Genomic DNA, 22039 nt, shown 5'->3' with positions numbered 1-22039 from the left:
TCCGAGTGGTCAGACCTTGGACCAATGATCGTATCTGTATAACTACAAAAATTAGATATTTTAGAACAGTCTTTCAATTATCTGATAATCAGCGATAGCCAAGGTTGTTTGCTCAGCGCTGAGTACTGTACACAAGTACTTCAAATCCCATATATATAAACACACACACAAGTTCCAAAAACTGCATGACATTGTTGACTTTCCATAATGCAGCAGCTAACACTGTTGGTAGCACTCTTCGCTGCTGCTGCGGCACAGACAGCAGTCAACCAGTTCCCGGAAGGTTTCCTGCTAGGGAGCGCCACCGCGGCTTACCAGATCGAAGGCGCTTGGAATGAGGATGGTGAGTGCGAATTAACATCTACAGTACCATATTTTTTATCATTATGCGCTCTAAATAAATTTCTCGAGATGTCTCCTCATTTGAGGATTGAAACTGGTCTGGATAAGACATTTGTAAATACACTTCACCATACATATGCTCAGTTCCTATTCTCATTTCAAGGATTGTACCTGCTTAAGGAATCTTACTTAACAGTGTCTCCGAACACACATGTTCCTTTCTTTTAAAATTGTCTAAATTGCTGTCCAAATATGGGATTCAATAGGAATTTACAGGTGCTGAAATTAATGCAGATTTGAAAATTACTGGCAGATTAAAACTGTGTCCTGGACCGAGACTCGAACTCTGGACCTTTGCCTTTCGTGGGCAAGTGCTCTACCAACTGAGTTACCCAAGCATGACTCACGACCCGTCCTCACAGCTTCAACTCTGCCAGTACCTCGTCTACTACCGTCCAAATTTCACAGAAGTTCTTCTGCGAACCTTGCAGAAATAGCACTCCCGGAAAAAAGGATACTGCGGAGACATGGCTTAGCAACAGCCTAGGAGATGTTTCCAGAGGAGCTGTGAGGACGGGTCGTGAGTCGTGCTTGGGTAGCTCAGTTGGTAGAGCACATGCCCGCGAAAGGCAAAGGTCCCGAGTTCGAGTCTCGGTCCGGCTCACAGTTTTAATCTGTCAGGAAGTTTCATATCAGCGCACACTCCGCTGCAGAGTGAAAATCTCATTCTGGAAACATCCCCTACGCTGTGGCTAAGCCATGTCTCTGCAATACGGTCTAAGGCGCTGCACTCATGGACTGTCTCACTGATCCCGGCGGAGGTTCAAAAATGGTTCAAATGGCTCTGAGCATTATGGGACATAACATTAGTCAGTCCCCTAGACGTAGAACTACTTAAACCTAACTGATCTAAGGACATCACACACATCCATGCCCGAGGCAGGATTCGAACCTGCGACCGTAGGAGTCACGCGGTTCCGGACTGAGCGCCTAGAACCGCTAGACCACCGCGGCCAGCGGCGGAGGTTCGAGTTCCCCCTCGGGCATGGGTGTGTGTGTTTGTCCTTAGGATAATTTAGGTTAAGTAGTGTGTAAGTTTAGCGACTGATGAACTTAGCTGTTAAGTCCCATAAGAGTTCACACAAATTTGAATTTGATCTCCACAATATCCTTTCTTCCACGAGTGCTAGTTCTGCAAGGTTCGCAGAAGAGCTTCTGTGAAATTTAGAAGGTAGTAGACGAGCTACTGGCAGAACTGAAGTTTTGAGGACGGGTCGTGAGTCATGCTTGGGTAGCTCAGTTGGTAGAGCACTTGCCCACGAAAGGCAAAGGTCCCGAGTTCGAGTCTCGGTCCGGCACACAGTATTCATCTGTCAGGAAGTTTCATATCAGCGCACACTCCGCTGCAGAGTGAAAATCTCATTCTGGGTAAGGCAGATTTGATGAAAATCGATAACATTTGTTCCTCACGTCGTCGAGAGGTGAAGGCTGCTTTAAAACCCTTTCCATGCACGGTCTTTACTGCTGGAGCACCAGGCCCGAGCCCTGCGGAGTGGCCGTGCGGTTTGAGGCGCCATGTCACGGATTGCGCGGCCCCTCCCGCTGGAGGTTCGAGTCCTCTCTTGGGCGTGGGTGTGTGTGTTGTTCTTAGCATAAGTTAGTTTAAATAGTGTGTAAGTCTAGGGACCGATGACCTCAGCGGTTTGGTTCGTTAGCAATTCACACACATTTGAACATTTGCGATAGGCCCGAGACCGAAACTTGTTAATGAGGTACTGTCAGTGAGCTCTTTCACACAAGAGTTCCTGCATTGAGAAGAGCTGAGGATTCATATACACGTCGGCCGTGATGAAACGAAATCCACTGCCAACGCCCCTGGGCTGAGAGCATTCATGTAACGAGCGAATACAAACAGTGGGTCGCTCTGACGTGTACTTGTAGCTTACACACCCCAAGAACACTGTAAGTGCTCCGGCCGGAACCTATGAAAGTGAGCTTCGACTCACCTTCATAGGGGGGTGATTAAACGACGTGGTCACGTTCAAAATACTGATAGCTCCTTTTGAATACATTATGGGAGTGACAGTGATCGATGTATTACAAATATTTACTATCAAACAGTCTTGATCATAATTTATTTATTATGGTGACCGGTTTCAACCTCTACTGTCGTCATCTTCAGACCGAAATGTCGTATACAAAGCTTTAATTAGAGGGCTACATACATTAAAGAAAATAAAGAAAGTTATAAATGAATTACCAATGGGTAAGAACCTCCTTCTGCTGGAGAATCACTACTGGAGAAACCAGTGCACGTCTTACTATATATAATGGAGACTCCGCCCACTTCTGATGGAATGATGTCATTACTAACCAATGGGCTTCTTTCCACTGAAATTGTTGTAAGCTGTCTCATCTTTGGAACGGCGTCCAACTTCACCATGGCAACCAGTGGTTCCAAATGCTTCACTAACAGGCCTTGAGAGGGCAACCCATGTACTGTCAAAACGAAGTTCGTTGATCCTACATGTTTAAATATTTTTAACGCTTCTTAATTGACAATAGCTGTTATATAAGCCTAATGTGTGTTTATTTTTAATTCTTGACAATGTTCTTTTAACTAAGAAATTTTATATTGTTATTCGACTTATAACCCATTGGTTAGTAATGACATCATTCCATCAGAAGTGGGCGGAGTTTCCATTATATACAGGGTGATTCAAAAAGAATACCACAACTTTAGGAATTTAAAACTCTGCAACGACAAAAGGCAGAGCTAAGCACTATCTGTCGGCGAATTAAGGGAGCTATAAAGTTTCAATTAGTTGTACATTTGTTCGCTTGAAGCGCTGTTGACTAGGCGTCAGCGTCAGTTGATGCTAAGATGACGACCGCTCAACAGAAAGCTTTTTGTGTTATTGAGTACAGCAGAAGTGAATCGACGACAGTTGTTCAGCGTGCATTTCGAACGAAGTATGGTGTAAACCTCCTGATAGGTGGTGTATTAAACGTTGGTATAAACAGTTTACAGAGGATGGGTGTTTGTGCAAAGGGAAAAGTTCTGGACGGCCGAGAACGAGTGATGAAAATGTAGCACGCATCCAGCAAGCATTTGTTCGCAGCCACTTCATCACTGGCCTCCAAGAAGCCCTGATCTTACCCCCTGCGATTTTTTCTTATGGGGGTATGTTAAGGATATGGTGTTTCGGCCACCTCTCCCAGCCACCATTGATGATTTGAAACGAGAAATAACAGCAGCTATCCAAACTGTTACGCCTGATATGCTACAGAGAGTGTGGAACGAGTTGGAGTATCGGGTTGATATTGCTCGAGTGTCTGGAGGGGGCCATATTGAACATCTCTGAACTTGTTTTTGAGTGAAAAAAAAGCCTTTTTAAATACTCTTTGTAATGATGTATAACAGAAGGTTATATTATGTTTCTTTCATTAAATACACATTTTTAAAGTTGTGGTATTCTTTTTGAATCACCCTGTATAGTAAGACGTGCACTGGTTTCTCCCATCTCCGCCAGCACCGCCTCCTTCCCGTTACCCAGTGTGGCTTTCGGCCGTCCTACTCTACCGATGACCTTCTCCTTCACCTCACTCATCTGCTCTCCGAACAACTTAATTCCCGTCATTCCGCTGTCTTCCTCTCCCTTGACCTCGAACGCGCCTATGACCGTGTGTGGCATTCCGGTCTCCTCTTCAAGCTCCAAACCTTCGCCCTACCTATTAACTACGTCTGTCTGATTGGTTCCTTTCTTTCCCAACGTCCTTCCTACGTCACCATCCATAACACGGATTCCTACACCTTCTTCCCCTCCACCGGTGTGCCCCAAGGTTCCGTCTTTTCCCTTCTTCTGTACCTTTTGTATACGGTGGACATGCCGCCGCCTTCACCCCCCATCCACCTTCTCCAGTACGCCGATGACACCGCCTTCCTTGCCGTCGCCCCCACCCTGCAGCGCTCCCGACACCTTCTCCAGTCCCATCTTGACCGATTCACCACTTGGTGCAACCAGTGGTTGCTTAAGGTCAATCCTTCCAAAACACAGGCGATCATAGTAGGCAAAACCACCCCTTCCTTCCGCCTCTTCGATTTCTATGTCACCATCTATGGTCGTCCTATCACCCTCACCTCCACCCTTAAGTACCTTGGCGTCACCCTTGACCGCTGCCTCTCCTGGACCCCCCACCTCCGAACAATCCAAGCCAAGGCACGCTCCCACCTCCATCTCCTCAAGCTCCTTTCTGGCTGTAAATGGGGTCTGGACCCCTCCACCATCCTCCATACCCATAAATCCCTCATCCGCCCTATCCTTTGCTACGCCCACCCTGCCTGGATCTCCGCTCCCCCTACCTTTTACAAATCCCTTCAGATCCTAGAATGCCATGGTCTTCACCTCACCTACAGCATCTCCCCTGCCCTATGTGGATCCTGTACGACCTTATTCCGATCACCCACCTCCTCCTTTTCCTCGAACGGATACGGATCCTCTACGCCTCCCATAAACTCGATCCTCCTCACCAGCTTGTCTCTCCCATCCACTCCCGCCCCCATCTGCTGCCGCGCCTGTATTTCCACGTCCCACCTGCTCTCCATCTTTCCACTCTCCATACCCTCTCCCAAGGTGGCTTCTGCCAGCTCTCTCTCCCTGATGATGCCCTTCTCCCCTCCATCTACCCCTCCTACCAACTTTGATACTCCCTCCTTCTTCCTGTGTTTGTTCCTATGGGCACTCTCTCTCCCTTCTCTCCCCCTTCCCCTCCCTCCTCCCTCTCTCCCCCCTCCTCCCCCAGGCTTCCCCTACCCCCATACCTTCATTCTTCCCCCCATCTCCTCTGCCCTTGGCATCTTTGCTCTCCCCTCTCCCTCCCCCACCACCTTCTTCCCCTCTTGGCAGGTCCCCGGACTCGCACACGTAAAGTTGACATTCGCGCGCCGGAGATCATCGCCATCGTTAAAGTGTGTGTGCCGTCGTATTTGTACCTCAGTGCTATTCGCCGCCCACGTGTCGTCTCCGTCATCAGTGTCCGTGTGCAGTGCCAACAGTTTCCTTAGGTGTCTTCACGTGTGAACGGCTACGAGTTCTGTGTCTATTGTTTTTTGCCCCGCACTTTGTTCTGTATATTCTGTGTCTCCATTGTATTTTCTCTGTAAAACTTGTGGCTCAAGAGCAGCGTAGTGTGCTGCAGCCAGCCCACCTTATTGCAAGGTGTCAAATAACAATAAAGGAAAGAAAAATAGTTTCTCCAGTAGTGATTCTCCAGCAGAAGGAGGTTCTTACTCATTGGCAATTCATCGTTTTATAGCTTTATAAATTTATATATTTTCTTTAATGTATGTAGCCCTCTAATTAAAGCTTTGTATACGACATGTAGGTCTGAAGATGACCACAGTAGTGGTTGAAACCGGTTACCATAGTAAATAAATTATGATAAAGACTGTTTTTGATAGTAAATACTGACAACTTCGGTTGTTCACAACAAGCCATAATCGCAGTAAAAGGCAGTGTTCCACACGTCAGATTTTGCTGACACCTCGCAATCTGCACCTTAAGCACGCAAGAGATCCTCTGCCTGAACGTTTGCTTTTCATTGACATAACTTTTGATCGTTCTCCACCACGGATAAGAGCCACCATTTGTACCTCAGGCCTCTGCCTCCCACTTTCTCTATCTGTCACTGCGCTATCCCTTTCATTTGTCTGACTTGATTAAAAACCTTCGTAAATTCCACATATCTCAATCAGTTACTTTACATGTACTTTTCAGATGTGTCGAGTCGATTTCCAAAAGGCTAGTGGTATTGTAGCTATTAAACTTCCTCGCCCAACGGGTTTTCTGTCATTTCATGAAAAACTACACTGCACTACTTGCAATAACATACCGCTGTGTACGCAGGCAAGGGCGAGAACATCTGGGACCACATGCTGCACGAACACCCAGAGTACGGCACGAATGGTGCCAACGGCGACGTGGCCTGCGACTCGTACCACAAGTACCAGGAGGACGTGCAGATGCTCAAGGCGCTCAATGTAAGTACTCGCTGCCGTTGCAGAGGTGTGGTACTCGGTGAATCTACCGTGTTATGTTGTGACTCAGTTGTAGTCTCCACTCTCACGTTAATGAAGTACGTCGACCGCTGGTGGCCGAGCGGTTCTGGCGCTACAGTCTGGAACCGCGCGACCGCTACGGTCGCAGGTTCGAATCCTGCCTCGGGCATGGATGTGTGTGTTGTCCTTAGGTTAGTTAGGTTTAAGTAGTTCTAAGTTCTAGGGGACTTATGACCTCAGCAGTTGAGTCCCATAGTGCTCAGAGCCATTTGAACCATTAACGAAGTACACCGCTGCTTAGAAGAACTGCAACATCAGGGCGAGGCACGCAACAAAAGTCAAATTCGAATGAAATGTACTACAGAATGGGCACGATAAAGCTCCAGGAAAACGCTTCGTGCACCTTGCGATAAGCAAAACTGTTTACATTATTTACCACCAGGTGCGTTTTGATTAAGATGGATTATCTGTCTTCAGGTGCCTGAAGTACTTTCCTGGTCAGTTTCACGTTGCCCACCCTGTACATTTCCAGTTAAATTAATGATTACAGTTTAACAACAACAGCACAAAACAAGTGAAAGTAACACCATCTTTTTTTCTTTCTTTCACTTACGCCATAGTCCCACAGCGGTCGTAGGGTCGGCGTGGTTACAATGGATTTGGCAGTGTTAGTGTTAGGGATGGCCGGATGCCCTTCATGCTGCCACCCCGTACCGGCCCAGGACGGAATCAGTGTAACCTAACTGTCTGCATCCAGTGTAAATCGTGAAATAGTGCGGATGCGTTTCAAATGTCTGCGACGCCTGTAACTGAGGTGGAACGTGGGGACCAGCCCGGTATTCACCTATCGGGATGTGGAAAACCGCCTAAAAACCACATCCAGACTGGCTGGCACACCGGCCCTCGCCGTTAATCCGCCGGGCGGATTCGATCCGGGGCCGGCGCGCCTACCCGAGTCCAGGAAGCAGCGCGTTAGCGCGCTCGCTACCCTGGCGGGTTGAAAGTAACACCATCTACATACTCTATATAATGAAGAAATACAACGTATGTTCCTCACTTAAACGTTGTTTGCTTGTGAGTAAATAGCGTTGTGCCACGTCTAAGGACGAATGTCTACCAATTCCCGGCGGTATTCGACTGTGACACGAACATGGCTGTTGAGATTGTGTACTGTGGTTTGTCGTCTGCAATATTCCTACTCTTGTGGATAGTAACCTACTAACGTCATGCTAATGTGGAATCTAGGGGTTCAGATGCACCGTACTTTATACTGTGCAGAATCACAGCTACCTCTTACAACTGCTGCCCCAGAGCAGAGACGCATAGCTTGCGAGGGCGTGCTAAATCATAAGATCCTACAGCCATTTAGTGTACCCATATTCAGGAAACTGGATTGTTTCCAGCAGGAGAAGTATCTACGAGGGCAGTGTGAGGACCTCAGGAATGCCGTGGAGTTTCGCTACAGCCACCATGTTGTGGCTTCCCATAACTCTACAGCAATGAGAAGTGGCCCAACAGTGGTGCGAGCAACGAAAAGAGTGGGCACATGTCGAGCATCAGTTTGTCTTCTCTGACAAATCCAAGCTTTTGTGAATACAACCATAATGGACGTATCTCTGTGTGGAGTCTCTGATGAGAATGAAGGTTTCCAGACAATATTCATAATCATCTTATCAACCCAGCGCAAGATGGTATGAGGTTCAAAGTGGTTCGAATGGCTCTGAGCACTATGGGACTTAACTTCTGTGGTCATCAGTCCCCTAGAACTTAGAACTACTTAGACCTAACTAACCTAAGAACATCACACACGTGGATGCCTGAGGCAGGATTCGAACCTGCGACTGTAGCCGTCGCGCGGTTCCAGATTGTAGCGCCTAGAACCGCTCGGCTACACCGGCCGTCTGGTATGAGGTATTGATAGACAACAGGATCACTTCTGGTTCGTATATGGTACTACGGATAGTAGCTTTTACATTCCGGCGCGATAAGGCCGGTAGTATCGGGATACTTTCGAGGACTATATGTCATATTTGAACTAGATAATACAAGACTCCATGTCCCGCAAACTATTGTGACTTAACTACTGCCGCACCAACTACCCTCCAGACAGCTTTTCAAGCCATGATCAGATTGGCCAGCTAGCTGATAATCTAATTTCGCTTCGGTGCTGGAATAATGCTAAGGCAAGACCTCTGTTAGGCACAGTGGCGAGCGTAACTACCTCAGACTCTGGTCTGATGTTTCAGTGCTGTGATCCCTACGTACTACAACAAGTGGGGATTGGCCTCAACAAATTTGGGAAAACCTACTATAAACTCTCGCAACCCAGACCTAGCAGTAAGTTGTATTCGACTACTACCAACTCCAGGACATACTCCGCACCAGCTGACAGATCACCCAGCATCGTCGACATCTACCAACTATCTCTGCTAGCTGCTGGTCTATGGGCTGCTGCTAGATGTGGTATTGTGGGGCTTGAATCAGCATCATACAGCCGAGGCCATCTCCCGGGTAACACGAGATGGCCCGTGCATGTCTCAATGGATCTTGGGTTTTGGTCCAACACACCACACACATGATTCCCCAGAGAAGTGGTTGGTTGCTCTACACCTGTTCCTGCGGTTTACCAGGTGTGTCAGTCAAAACTCAGCAAGGCTTCTTGCCACTGTTCTTCACTGAGGTAGCGCACAGACATGCCGTCCTCATCTGCTGCAATGTAAGAATGTAGCACTGTGATTTTCTGAGGTTACCATGACTATCTGGGCCTCAGTGCATGAATTCGAGTTGCCACCAGCAGCCATTGTACGAGAGTCACAGTGCAACTGCTAATGGAGTATTACCGAGAAACTGGTAGTATGCACCTGACATCTTGTATAGCATCCTCAGTCGATCATCCTCACAAATAGCAGCGTCCACAACACTGACACTACTACAGTGTTGCCAGAAATAGACAATTACTGCCAGCAATGTGTGCATCAGCAATTAGCAACATCATCTCAGTGGAGTGAATGAGGGTAAACTGACTTTATTTGCTCAACTGATTGACAATGGAGAAGCAATTACATAGGAGACCTGTGTTGAAGGAGCTATTCGCGAAAATGGATTCAGCATTGATTGCACTGGGTAGATAACAATAGATGAACATATGACAGAATATGCCTAGTTAGGTGTGGAAGTGCAACTTGCTGTAGCATAATGTCCCATGAACTCAATCTTCAGCAGTGTTTTGAATGTAAAGGTCCTGGGCTGTTTGCTGGAGGATACAGAGAGCTGCATGATTAGCATTCACATGTAATGATTAAAAAATATTAGTAGGAAAAATTGTAATGTAATGTTAGTATTAAGTTTTACTGTATTTTTCCTTTTGTTTTGTCCTTTTGTCGTACACTTAGGGTTTGCAATGAGTAAACCTGGGGAACAACAGGTTACCACTACAGAGGTGGTTCAGTCTTTCCTTGATCAGTGGCTCACATGAGGAAAGATAACGTGGACAGCGTAAGTAGTTAGAGCAATTACAAGAAACCAGAGACGTGTCCAAAGTATCAATATCCACCCCAGAAACTAGTGCAGCAACCTCACTTTTTAAGTAAAACAGGAGAGGCTATGTTCACATTTGTAGACAATATTTTGACAGCTCTGAAGCTGAGTATAAGTAGCGAGTGCTCATAAATCTGACAGTCTGGGTAGAGTCTTATTGCAGCGTTATAGTAGAAAGAATAGCTGTAGATATTATTGGGCGAATTTAAACAGTGTGTCAGAAAGCACCATCCACTGCTGCATGGAGAGAAACAGGAAACTTAATGTCAATACATGTGACTTGTATTAAGAAAAGTATGGTAAGAATCTCCGAAAGACTTAACTGGAGTCACAGGAATGTCATTAGTATCAGATGAACTGGATTCACTTAACCAACTCCGTGAAAGAAAGCGTTTCTTTTTACAACTGACATCAAATGCAACCGATGTGGCTGATCATGCCAGATACAGAAATATTGTTGAAAGATGGCAACCTATTTTTAGTCAGTCTCTCCAGAATTCTGAGTAGAGCTAGTTAATTTAGCATAACAGAAACAAGTGCAGAGGCGGAATTTTGCTTAACTCACTTAGCAGATGGAGGAAAACACACGTTTTTACTGGACACGGGAGTGCACTAATCTTTCGTAAGTTTAGCGACAACATTATGGAAATTATAGTGTGCTATTGACCGTACAGAGGAGAAACTGACTCGCAGACAGGGACGACAATAAAAGTACTACACACATGGGGTTGCGGCTAAAAGGCATTCTTCTAACGTAGAAAACACAGCTCACACTCACATAACCACTGTCTCTGGCCACTGACGGCGTTTTAACCTGGAGAAAACTGTTGTCTATGCTACATTTCCACAAGGTTCATCCTTGGTGCAACTGAACTGTGTTCAAGACCACTGAGAATTAATTCGCCTTATAAAACACTGAAAGCTATGGGAAAAGTGCTGTGGATGAGTGTAGGAGCTCATCTGTTTGCAAACGGGTTATGTGTGATTAATCCACTGGGAGAAAAATGATGAGTTGGGTAAATCACGCAGTTTTGTTCAGAGGAATATTTTACATGTACAGGAGGTGGAGGATGAGCAGGTGGTGCCCATCAGAATAGATAACTTGGGGACTGAAGACATTCACTTGTCTGCAGATCTGTTGGTCTCCAGTTAAGAGATTCTGGAGAGAGATATTCTTGATAAGAAGAGCTCGGACACTACATATAAACAAGCCACCAGTATTTAATTATAGGAGAAGATAAAACATTCGGAAAGCACGGAAAAATTATCCAAGGAGGAATTGTTAATGGAGTTTGAAGACTAGTTTAATCTTTCTTGGGCTTTCCTAGCAGCTCCTGTAGCACAATACAGTGTTCGAATTAGGAATGGGCCAATGTGTATGAGAGCCATGGCTGTACCTCATAACGTGCGGCAGGTGACGGAGTTCTTTAAACAACATTTATGGAACAGCATTATTGAGGAAATTAGCAGTCTTTGGCGAAAACCAGAAAAAAAGGTATTGATCGAACTGAAGCTTATCACTTTTGCTGTGACTACAAATATCTTGTCATCAGATTACAGACACATATCCGGTACAAAACGTAACTGAAAGTTTGAACAGTTTGGGGGCAGTACTGATATTTTTCCCGCATGAATGTGGGGAGTTGGAAGTAGCATTGGAGGAATGACAGAAAACGGCAGTTACACATCTTTGAGCACGATCAATACCACAATATGCTGCTTGGTTTGGAAAATGCGCCAGCAACATTTCATCGATTGGTAGATGAAGTTTCGAAAGAGTTAAGACCAAGCGTATTGGATGGCATAAAAATCTTTGCAGACGATGTAGAGGAGGAAGTGCAATGACTAAAATCGTTCCCAGAATGAGATTTTCACTCTGCAGCGGAGTGTGCGCTGATTTATGAAACTTCCTGGCAGATTAAAACTGTGTACCGGACTGAGATTCGAACTCGGTCCCGAGTTCGAGTCTCGGTCCGGCACACAGTTTTAATCTGCCAGGAAGTTTCACTAAAATCGTTGTTCCACAGGCTGTATGCAACACACTTAACACTAAAGCAGTCTCGCTTCACATTACAAGAGATGTAGTATTTGGGCCATTTATTAGTTGTGATGGAGTCTGTACAAATCCTACATTATTGAAGACTATATAAGATTTCCCTGTGCTTTGAACAGGGAAAAATTTACTCTCATATTTTGGTTTAGGGAGTTACTATAAAAAGCTTACCGCGAAATTTGCAGTAATAGCATGACCTCTCACTTACTTATTGAAAACAGGTATACGATGAAATTCCAATGGAAATCGGAGTATGAAGACATGTTAAAAGGATTAAAAGAACTGTTGGCCACCAGTCAGGTGCTCCATATTTGTTTGTGACGCAAATAATTACATGTTTCGATAAGTATTAAGTCAAGAAGTAAATGGACAAGGGCAACTGATATCCTATGAATCACACTAATTACATAAAATGCAGAAGAAAAATTCGGGTACAAATAAGCCAACTGTTAAGCCCCATTTATGCTATTACGTATTTCTGATGATACCTATACGGCAGAAAATTTATTCTAGTGACGAATCATGTCACATAAATATGACTATTGCGGTTGAAAGATCCATCAGGTAAAAGCACATAGAGCGCTCAAGTGTAGTGAATAGGAATTTGGAGGTAATCGATCGACCTGGAAAGAACCAAAGGAATGCAGATGGCTTCGGTAGGAAGGTTTATTTATTACAAAGACTGCGTCACACCAGTATAGAACGTCAGGCAGAGCAACCAACTGACGAAGACTGTAAACTGTCTACAATGCAATGACAATTTCACAGTGTGTTAAGTCAGAAGACAAAATTTAAGCTACATGTTATGGGTCCAGCAATTATGCACGGCGAAGTATTGAGTCAGGCACGTGATCACGTGTTATCAAGGCATGGGGGTCGGAGAACCATGGAAATGGAGGTAGCCAAACAGTACTGGTACTGTACTTGTTAACAGGATGCGGCAAAGTGTCTGAGGAGCTGTGTACAGTGTGCACATTGAGCTGAGTTGAGCTATCAAGTATTCCACTTCAGAGATTAATGGAGGCTAATACGCCTTTTGAAATTATTGACAGGGAAATGCTATGTACTGACTATAGCAGCACATTTTTCATCCAATATGCAACTGGTATCTATTCCAAACCATCAAGGTGACACTGAAGCTCACAGCACGGTAAATAATTCCTTGTTCATGTGTGGTTCCAGAAACGTTAATTTGGACGAGAGCACTAGTTTTATGGTAGAACTGATGAAACACCTTTGCCATTTACTGTGTATTCGTTATTTATGTACCACACCCAGTTTGATAAATAGTGGCGTGAACGTAATACAGGTCTGGTTAGACCTGTTAAATACTTGTTTGGCCCTGGCAAGGCTGTTGTGCAGTTTTGCCGACTGTGTAGGTGATACTTCCATAGAAGCAGCTGATTTACAGACCATGGACAGCTAACTTCTACCCTGTTACCAACGACTCAGTTTCTGGGTGGTCTACAACAAGCGTGGAAGGAACTGTCAAGTAGAGTGGAAATGATTGTACTTCTGGAAATAAATATCTTGTCAAGATACCACTAGATATGCCAGATATGAGTCTCATGCTATCCCATAAAATGGAGTAATTGTGGAAAGTTTGTGAAACTCGTGATGAAGAAATTTTGGTAAGAGCACCAGATGGGAAGAAACATTCAGTAATATCAAGAGACAAAGTGCAGCGAGGGCAGAGAGAGGAAATTAGAGCGTGCCCATCCACAGTACTCGCAACTGTCACAGAGACAAATGAGTCACTTCTAAGAGGACAGGTGCAGAACGAAGCCGACGATATATGCCTGCAACACGACATTATTTTCTGAAGGCGGGACATGACTTGGTATACTCTGTATATGGTACAGTTATTGCTATAATAAATTGCTATGAACAAGAGCAATCAAAGGAAACACAAGGTGTAGATCTGTGAGGCAACGGATTACTACCAAAAGGTACGCAGTGTGGTATGTCAGTAACTACTTTCTGGCTTCTGGCAAGAATAACGGGGGCTACAGCTACAAACCAAACATTTCCACTGCTGCAGCTGCTTGACAATCCTATGGAAGTTTTACCCATTAAGAACCTGACCTTCCTGAATGCACCTTAAATCACACTTTACCCTGATCTTGGCATGGGCTCATACCCATACAGTCTTCGAGTATTAACACAGAACAAATGTTCCAACATCTTCAGCAGTATCACAATACATACCACCACCAAGTCATAGTGACAGAAACCTCTTCTTCGGGTACCATAGTAATCCTTGTCCTCGCTTGTACAGTGTTTGTCTATCTACAGCTTGGAATCACCACTGTTTCGAACTACCAGTACGTTGTAGACCAACTGGTGGGTCACACCTAGTGTTCAACTGGAATTCAGTGTACATCTATCCATAGAAATATTAGCTGTATTGGACTAAAATGAAAGACTTTTGCTATGTAGCGTCATTAAGTACATGATTAATTGCAAATAGTACAGTGTTGTTTCTAATAGGTCCACAAATTAGCAGCGAACTGGGATTTGATAGACCGGATCTTCTTGTGGTGACACCACTCTGACAGACTTCACAACTCGTGGCAGATGGGTCAGCTAGCTGTCTGAGTAATTGCGCTGCCACGGCCTGAAATTCGCTGAGGCGGCATGTTACAAAATTTCAGTCTGTTGCAGAGGCGAATTCAATTACATCAGGCCACACCTGCCGTGGCACTACCTCGGTGGTCCCTATGTACCATACATACTCCAGCCCAGTCCTGGCAGTATGATGTCGCCGACCACTACGGACAACCAGACGTACTTCGCACCAGCTGAAAAGTCACCCAGCCTCATCTACATCTGCTGGCTTCCCCACTTTCTGGTCTACATGCCGCTGCGTGATCTGATGCTGCCAGTGCTTCAACTAGTGCCATACAGATGGAGCTGCCTCCTAGATGATTCAAGCTCGCCTCTGGGTATCTATAAGTTGTTAATTTGAGGCAACGCACCATGTGCTTGGCTGTCAGGGTATCAACTGGTTGTTCCACACTTGCTCCTGCGGCTTGTCTGGCACCTCACCTGACTTTGCTCGTGACTCAGCAGGGTATATTGCCACTGTCTTTCGCTGAGGCAGGGTGCAGCCGCCTTGGACTCCTCGCCTAGGACAAGCATGCTACTTTGTACCTTGCTGAGGTAAACACAGCCACCTGGGGATCAATTCATGACTTCGACTCATCACCAGCGGCCATCGTACAAGAGCCTACAACCATAGGTCCGAAACTGTTACATTCCACACAGAGGTTGTTCAGCTGTTGCCCTGGCCAGAACATTCCTAAGATCTCTGACCCACCAAAAACATCTGATCATGGGTAGCTGAAAACTAGCAGGCTAGCACTCGCGAACCACTATGATTGATGAAAGTGAACAGAAGGTTGGGACAGAATGGAATGACGTCATGGTACTTCATTTCAACTGGATGCTCCAACAGGCTAGAAGCAATGTTACTGTCTGAAGCGTCAGCTTAGCGAACAAATTTTCGCGTCCTGTTGTCCTCCAAATCACCTGCGCAATTAATGTTATTCCTGCTATACTGTATATTACCAAAAGAAAAATTTAGTTTTTTTGCTGTTCTTGCGGGTGTTTCAATGTTAATGGTCAGCAGCAAACTTATTAGTCATCTTGATTTTACTGTAGAATTTTAAAAATTATTTTCTTTTCTTCTTTGGAATAAAGTAGTTCAGTCTGGTGAAATTTCAATAAGTTCACTAGTTGAATTCAGGCTACTCCCATTCATTAGAAACCTATATAAGACATTTTAACATACATATGATGTGTATCTGTTGCTCCCATCACTGTTAACTGTACTCTTCACTCAAATGGTTCAAATGGGTGTGAGCACTATGGGACTTGCCATCTGAGGTCATCAGTCCCCTAGAACTTAGAACTACTTAAGCCTAACTAACACTAGGACAATCACATACATCCATGCCCGAGGCAGGATTCGAACCTGTGACCGTAGCGGTCGCGCGGTTCCAGACTGAAGCGCCTCGAACCGCTCGGCCTCACCATCCGGCACTCTTCACTCATTATGGTTTTTTCTGAACGTAAGAAATCTTTGTAGAAGAACGCTTCAAGAAGACGTACAATGCAGTTAATACACCGTTCCCGTACTCTCACAATTAGGTATTGAAGAACAGAGATGCTGGTGGCTTACATGATTCTCCTTGTTTTCGAACAGGTGGACGTGTACCGCTTCTCCATCTCCTGGGCGCGCGTCCTGCCCAATGGAGACGTTGACGTCATCAACCAGCCAGGCATCGACTACTACAACAACCTCATCAACGAGCTGCTCGCGAACGGAATCCAGCCCATGGTAAGTGGCACACATGATGTGTAGGTCTGAGCGAATAAAACGTTCTTCATGTATAAACGTGCGTCAACTTGCACTGAAAGTAAAAGAAGCAAAAAACAGTCAATACTGTCACTGCGCGATAGCGATGGAAATATTACCGATGATGGTTCCACTAAAGCGGAGTTACTAAATAAAGTTTTCCGTAATTCCTTCACGAAAGAAGATGAAGTAAATATTACATAATTTGAAACCAGAACAACTGTTAGCATGAGTGACATAAAAGTAGATATCTTAGGTGCTGCGAAACAACTCAAATCGTTTAAGAAAGGCAAGTATTCCGGTTCAGATGGTATACCAGTCTGGTTCCTTTCGAAGTATGCATACACAATAGCGCCTTTCTTAGCAATCATATACAACTTGACGAAAGGCCTGTTCCTAAAGACACGAAAGTACCACAGGTCACACCAATATTCAGGAAAGGAAATAGGAATAACCCATTGAATTACAGACCCATATCACTTTGCAATAGGATTTTGGAGCATATACTGTACTCGAACATATGAATCACCTTGAAGAAAATGACTTATTTATACATAACCAACACGGATTCAAAAAATATGGTTCTTGTGCTACACAGCTAGCTCTTTATTCCCATGAAGTAATGAATGCTGTCGACAAGGGGTCTCAGATCGATTCCATATTCCTAGATTTCCAGAAGGCTTCTGATACCGTTCCTCACGAGCGACTATTAATCAAATTGCGTGCATATGAGTATCGTCTCAGTTGTGTGACCGGATTCGTGATTTCCTCTCACAGTGGTCACAGTTCGTAGTGACAGACGGTAAATCATCGAGTAGAAAAGAAGTGATATCTGGCGTTTCGCAAGGTAATGTTCAAATGGTTCAAATGGCTCTGAGCACTATGAGACTTAACTACTGTGGTCATCAGTCCCCTAGAACTTAGAACTACTTAAACCTAACTAACCTAAGGACATCACACACATCCATGCCCGAGGCAGGATTCCAACCTGCGACCGTAGCAGTCGCGCGGTCCCGGACTGCGCGCCTAGAACCGCTAGACCACCGCGCCCGGCGCAAGGTAGTGTCATAGGCCCTCTGCTGTTCCTGATTTACATAAATGATCTAGGTGATAATTTGAGCAGACCCCTTAGACTGTTTGCAGATGACGCTGCAATTTACTGCTAGTAAAATCATCTGACCATCAATTCCAATTACAAAATGATCTAGAGAGAATTTCTCTATGATGCGGAAAGTGGCAATTGGTACTAAGCAAAAAAAAGTGCGATGTCATCCACATGGGTACTAAAAGAAATCCGATAAATTTTGGGTATACGATAAATCGCACAAATCTAAGGGCTGTCAATTCGACTTAATACCTAGGAATTACAATTACGAACAACTTAAATTGGAAAGACCACATAGGTAATATTGTGGGGAAGGCGAAACAAATACTGTGTTTTGTTGACAGAACTCTTAGAAGATGCGACAAATCCACTAAAAAGACAGCCTACATTACACTTGTCCGTCCTCTGCTGGAATACTGCTGTGCGGTATGGGATCCTTACCAGGTGGGATTGACGGAGGACATCGAAAAAGTGCAAAGAAGGGCAGCTCGTTTCGTGTTATTGCGCAATAGGGGTGAGAGTGTCACTGATGTGATACGCGAGTTGGGGTGGCAGTCACTGAAACAAAGGCGGTTTTCTTCTCGGCGAGATCTATTTACGAAATTTCAATCACAAACTTTCTCTTCCGAATGCGAAAATATTTTGTTGACACCCACCTACGTAGGGAGAAATGATCATCATAATAAAATAAGAGAAATCAGAGCTCGAATGGAAAGATTTAGCTGTTCCTTTTTTCCACGCGCCATTCGAGAGTGGAATGGTAGAGAAGTAGTATGAATATGGTTCGATGAACCATCTGCCAGGCACGTAAGTGTGAATTGCAGAGTAACCATGTATATGTAGATGTAGATGTAGAAGCTTAGTTCACTTTCTTGAGCAACTAGACTCAGCAAATTCTTACATGTAGTGTCATGGGAAGTCTTGGAAACAAAGTCATTCATGAGATGTGGGGTTATCTATACTTAATGATGTCATTTCGCAAAATCTTGTCCTAAGAGTAATACAAGACCTTCATCTTGTAGAAAGACTTAGGTATTTTAACAATAGTTCGACAGTACAAACATTCCAATGTCATCTGTTGTTAATAAACTATCATTGTTCACTGAGTGTGAGGACATGAATAATTACATCGCCTTACCTAAAGAGATGTTCGCTAGTGTTCATTGCAGATGTATTTAGTTCATAATCGCCCTAATAGTACTGTGAATCCGCCTGGAAGAATTTTGCATATAGCACAAAGATGAAACAATTTGTTTAAGAATCGTGAAAGAAAGTCCTATACATGGAAGGGAACTGGAGGTACTATTGTGTTTTTCTTACGTTATATAATGGTAATACAGATATTTCGAAACCATATTTTAAATTATAAAAGAATGTCGATTCCGATCATAAATGATGCAGATTTAATTTGAAACAGTAGGAAATTAAGACTTTGGTGAATTGAAGATACAGTTTGTTTCTAGTTTCAAAGGGAGCAGTGTGCAACGATCAACTGAAACAGGAGAAAGAAATAAAATGTAAAGTGAATTGTAGCTCTGAGCAATGATATTCCAACGGCAGGTGGGGACCAAAAGGATGTAAATAACCTTGTAGAAATCGCTGCATAACGCACGAAGTATTGAGTTTAATTGGTGAAATGGAAGATTTAAAATACAGGCTCTGATATCGACAGAGAGGAGTATGCGAAAAATATGATCGACAGTTGAACATGGCAAAATAGGAATGGGTGGAGGAAAATGCAAGGTTGCCGAAGTATGCATGACCATGGGAAAGATAGGTCCCATCTAAAGGAAAATCAATGAAAGCCTTGAAGGAAAGGAAAAAGCTGCATGAGTATCAAGAGCTCGCTTGGCAGTCCAGTAGTAAGGAAAGAAGGGAAAACAGAAAGGTTGCAGAAATATACACAAGGACTATGAAAGGGAAACGAGATGCAAAGCAGTATTGTGGAAAGAGAAGAGGCAGCAAATAACTATGATGTAGGTGATGTAATACAGATAGAAAAATGTGCCAGAACACTGAAATACGTAAGGCATCCTAAGTTTACCGCATCCGTTCAGAATTATTGGGGTCCCAGAGAGAATACATTTCAAGACTGTTTCACTTTGCATGCAAAATATGTGAGACAGATGAGATTCTCTCGGACTTCTAGACGAATGTAATAACAGCACTTCCGAAGACAACAGCTGACGTCAGGTTTTAGTATTACAGATTAATCCGTCAGATAAAGTATAGCAGCAATATTTCACAAGAATTATTTACTGAAGCATAGAAAACATTGTTGAAGCTGACCATGGGGAATGTCGGATTGCGTTCAGGAGAAATGTATGAACACGTAGCGTAATATTGACGCAACGAGTCATCTTAGACGGTGGAATGCAGAAAACCAAACCTACGATTATAGTATTTGTAAATTTGGAGAAAAATGGACAGTGTTGACTGGAATACACGATTTTAAATAATGTAGAACCCAGGAATAAGTTCTTGTATAATAGTTATAAGAGCCGAATGACGTGAAAGAAAGACAGTAGCTGAGAATGGAATCAGAAAGGACTCAATCCTATCCGCGTTATTATTCAGTGTACATTGAGCAAACATTAAAAGAAGCCAAGGAGAAATTTGGGAACGGAATTAAAGTACTGGAAGAGGAAATGAATACTTTGAGGTATGCCGATAACGCTGTAATTGTGTCTGAGACGGCACAGGTCTTGCAATGGCAGTCAACCATAACGAATAGTGTCTTGAAGTTGTAAGAAGACTATCGACAAAAGTGAAAGAAGGGTAATGGGGTGCAGTCGAATGTAATCAGGCGACGCTAAGGGAATTAAATTAGAAAATCAAATACTAAAAGTTACAGACAAGCATTTCTAAAAAACATACATTTCTTAGCATCGAATACAAATTTAAGTTTTACTAGTTTTTTCGTGCTCTATTAGTCTGAACCCTTCCTACAAGGAGAATAGAAACATTCGAAACGATGTGCCAGAGAAGGATGCTGAAGGTTACATGTCTAGACTGAATAACTATTGGAGAGGTACTAAATTGTTTTTGGGAGAAGGGTAACGTACGGCGCAACTTGACTGAAAACTCAGTTGATAGAACACATTCTGAGACGTGGAGGAATAGTCGTTTGGGTAATGGGAGGAGGAGGGGTTGGGGAGGAAGAGTCGAGAGGTAAAAATTATGAAGGCACACCAAGCGTTGACCACAGCAAGCAGGTGCAAATGGATGAAGGTTGCGGTAGTTAAGTGAACAAACAGGCTTGCACAGCATAGACTAACACTGCAAGTTGCATCAAAACAGAACTCGAGACCAGAACAACAAAGCAACGATGAAGCTATTCTTCTTCACAGATGAATGTGTACGTCGAAGAAGTAATGAGTGACATAAGAGAAATCTTCAGAGGTGTGATTGAAATAGTGGGCGAATGGAGGCCAATGGTAAGAATCATTGATAAAGTTGCCGCCGGTAGCTAATCAGCGGATAAATCAGGACCTTTTGCAAGGAATGAACAGGTTACTGATCACAGATATTGATTGTGAGTAGGCCAAAGAAAGCCAAAAGTTTTAAGAAGCAACAGAAATGAGTTTAGTAACTAAATTAACATCAGAACTAGAGACTGTTTAGCAGGCGAAATGAAGGTATTCATATAACTTGAAAGAAAGCAATGCAAGATGGACAGAGCAAGAAGCGGGTTACCATAGGCAATGGCAGTATTCATTCCATAAAGAAGGCTACTATAGTAAAGTACAGCCGTTAATTGACAAAGAAATTTGAGAGAATGCAAGTCTGGATGTGAAACATGGGTTGTGAGGAAATTGCAAAAGAATAGAATCAAAGAGTGCTGAAATGCGATGTTGGAAAAGGATGCTGAAAGTTAAATATAGCGATAAGCAATGAGGATGATTTCCGTACAATCGGCGAGAAAGAGGAACACGTAGAACAGTAACTAGAAGGAGGGGCAGGAGGGGTGTTAGGACATTAGTTAATAACTCCAGTGGCACTAGAAGGATTTATAAACCGAAAAATTGCAGGGTAAAGCAAAAGATAATACGACATATATTTGATGTTATGTGCTACTGATAGGAGGAGATTGGCACGAGAGAGGAATCCATCATGTGCCGCATCAGACCAGTCAGCAGCTTGGGTAAGAGTTGGATACGGACAAATTAACAATATCGCTTGGATGCAGTATCCAGTTGTAAGACGTGTATATTATTGTCTATTGTCAAACCACAATTTATGAAAGATTTTTATATTTTATTAATGGGATTAAGTAGCAATAATTAATATTTGTCATGTTGGAAATAATTGTGGTAGCAGGGAATGTCTGCACCAAATTATTGTTGGCAAGAGATACCGCAAATTGATATAATTGTAAAAAGGGCGGGAGAGGCCGCGTATGGATACATTTTAAGAAAAGAGCGGGAAAGACCGTGCATAGATACATTTTGTAATGGTAGCAGGGATTGTCTGCACCAGAACGCATTGTTGGCAAGAGAGACCGCACTTTAGCGTTCGAAGGAAGTCAGTAGTAAGCGAGATGTGAAGCGAGTCGGTAGCAGGTCTGAAGCGAGAGGTTGAGAG

At 43.9% G+C, this 22039-nt stretch overlaps 1 protein-coding gene across 1 annotated transcript in view; it reads left to right on the top strand.

Moving 5' to 3' along the window:
- Positions 1-207: 207 nt before the first annotated feature.
- LOC124805439 (myrosinase 1-like) overlaps positions 208-22039 on the top strand; it is a 57562-nt gene continuing 35730 nt past the window's right edge. Inside the window, exons 1-3 of the mRNA XM_047266000.1 lie at positions 208-343; positions 6249-6382; positions 16198-16332. Of these exons, the coding sequence (XP_047121956.1) occupies positions 208-343; positions 6249-6382; positions 16198-16332 (405 nt within the window). The remainder of the gene's footprint in view (positions 344-6248; positions 6383-16197; positions 16333-22039) is intronic.

Source organism: Schistocerca piceifrons, chromosome 7 (assembly GCF_021461385.2).
Source record: "Schistocerca piceifrons isolate TAMUIC-IGC-003096 chromosome 7, iqSchPice1.1, whole genome shotgun sequence".
Lineage (NCBI taxonomy): Eukaryota > Metazoa > Arthropoda > Insecta > Orthoptera > Acrididae > Schistocerca > Schistocerca piceifrons.
This window is presented reverse-complemented; position numbering and strand designations above follow the sequence as displayed.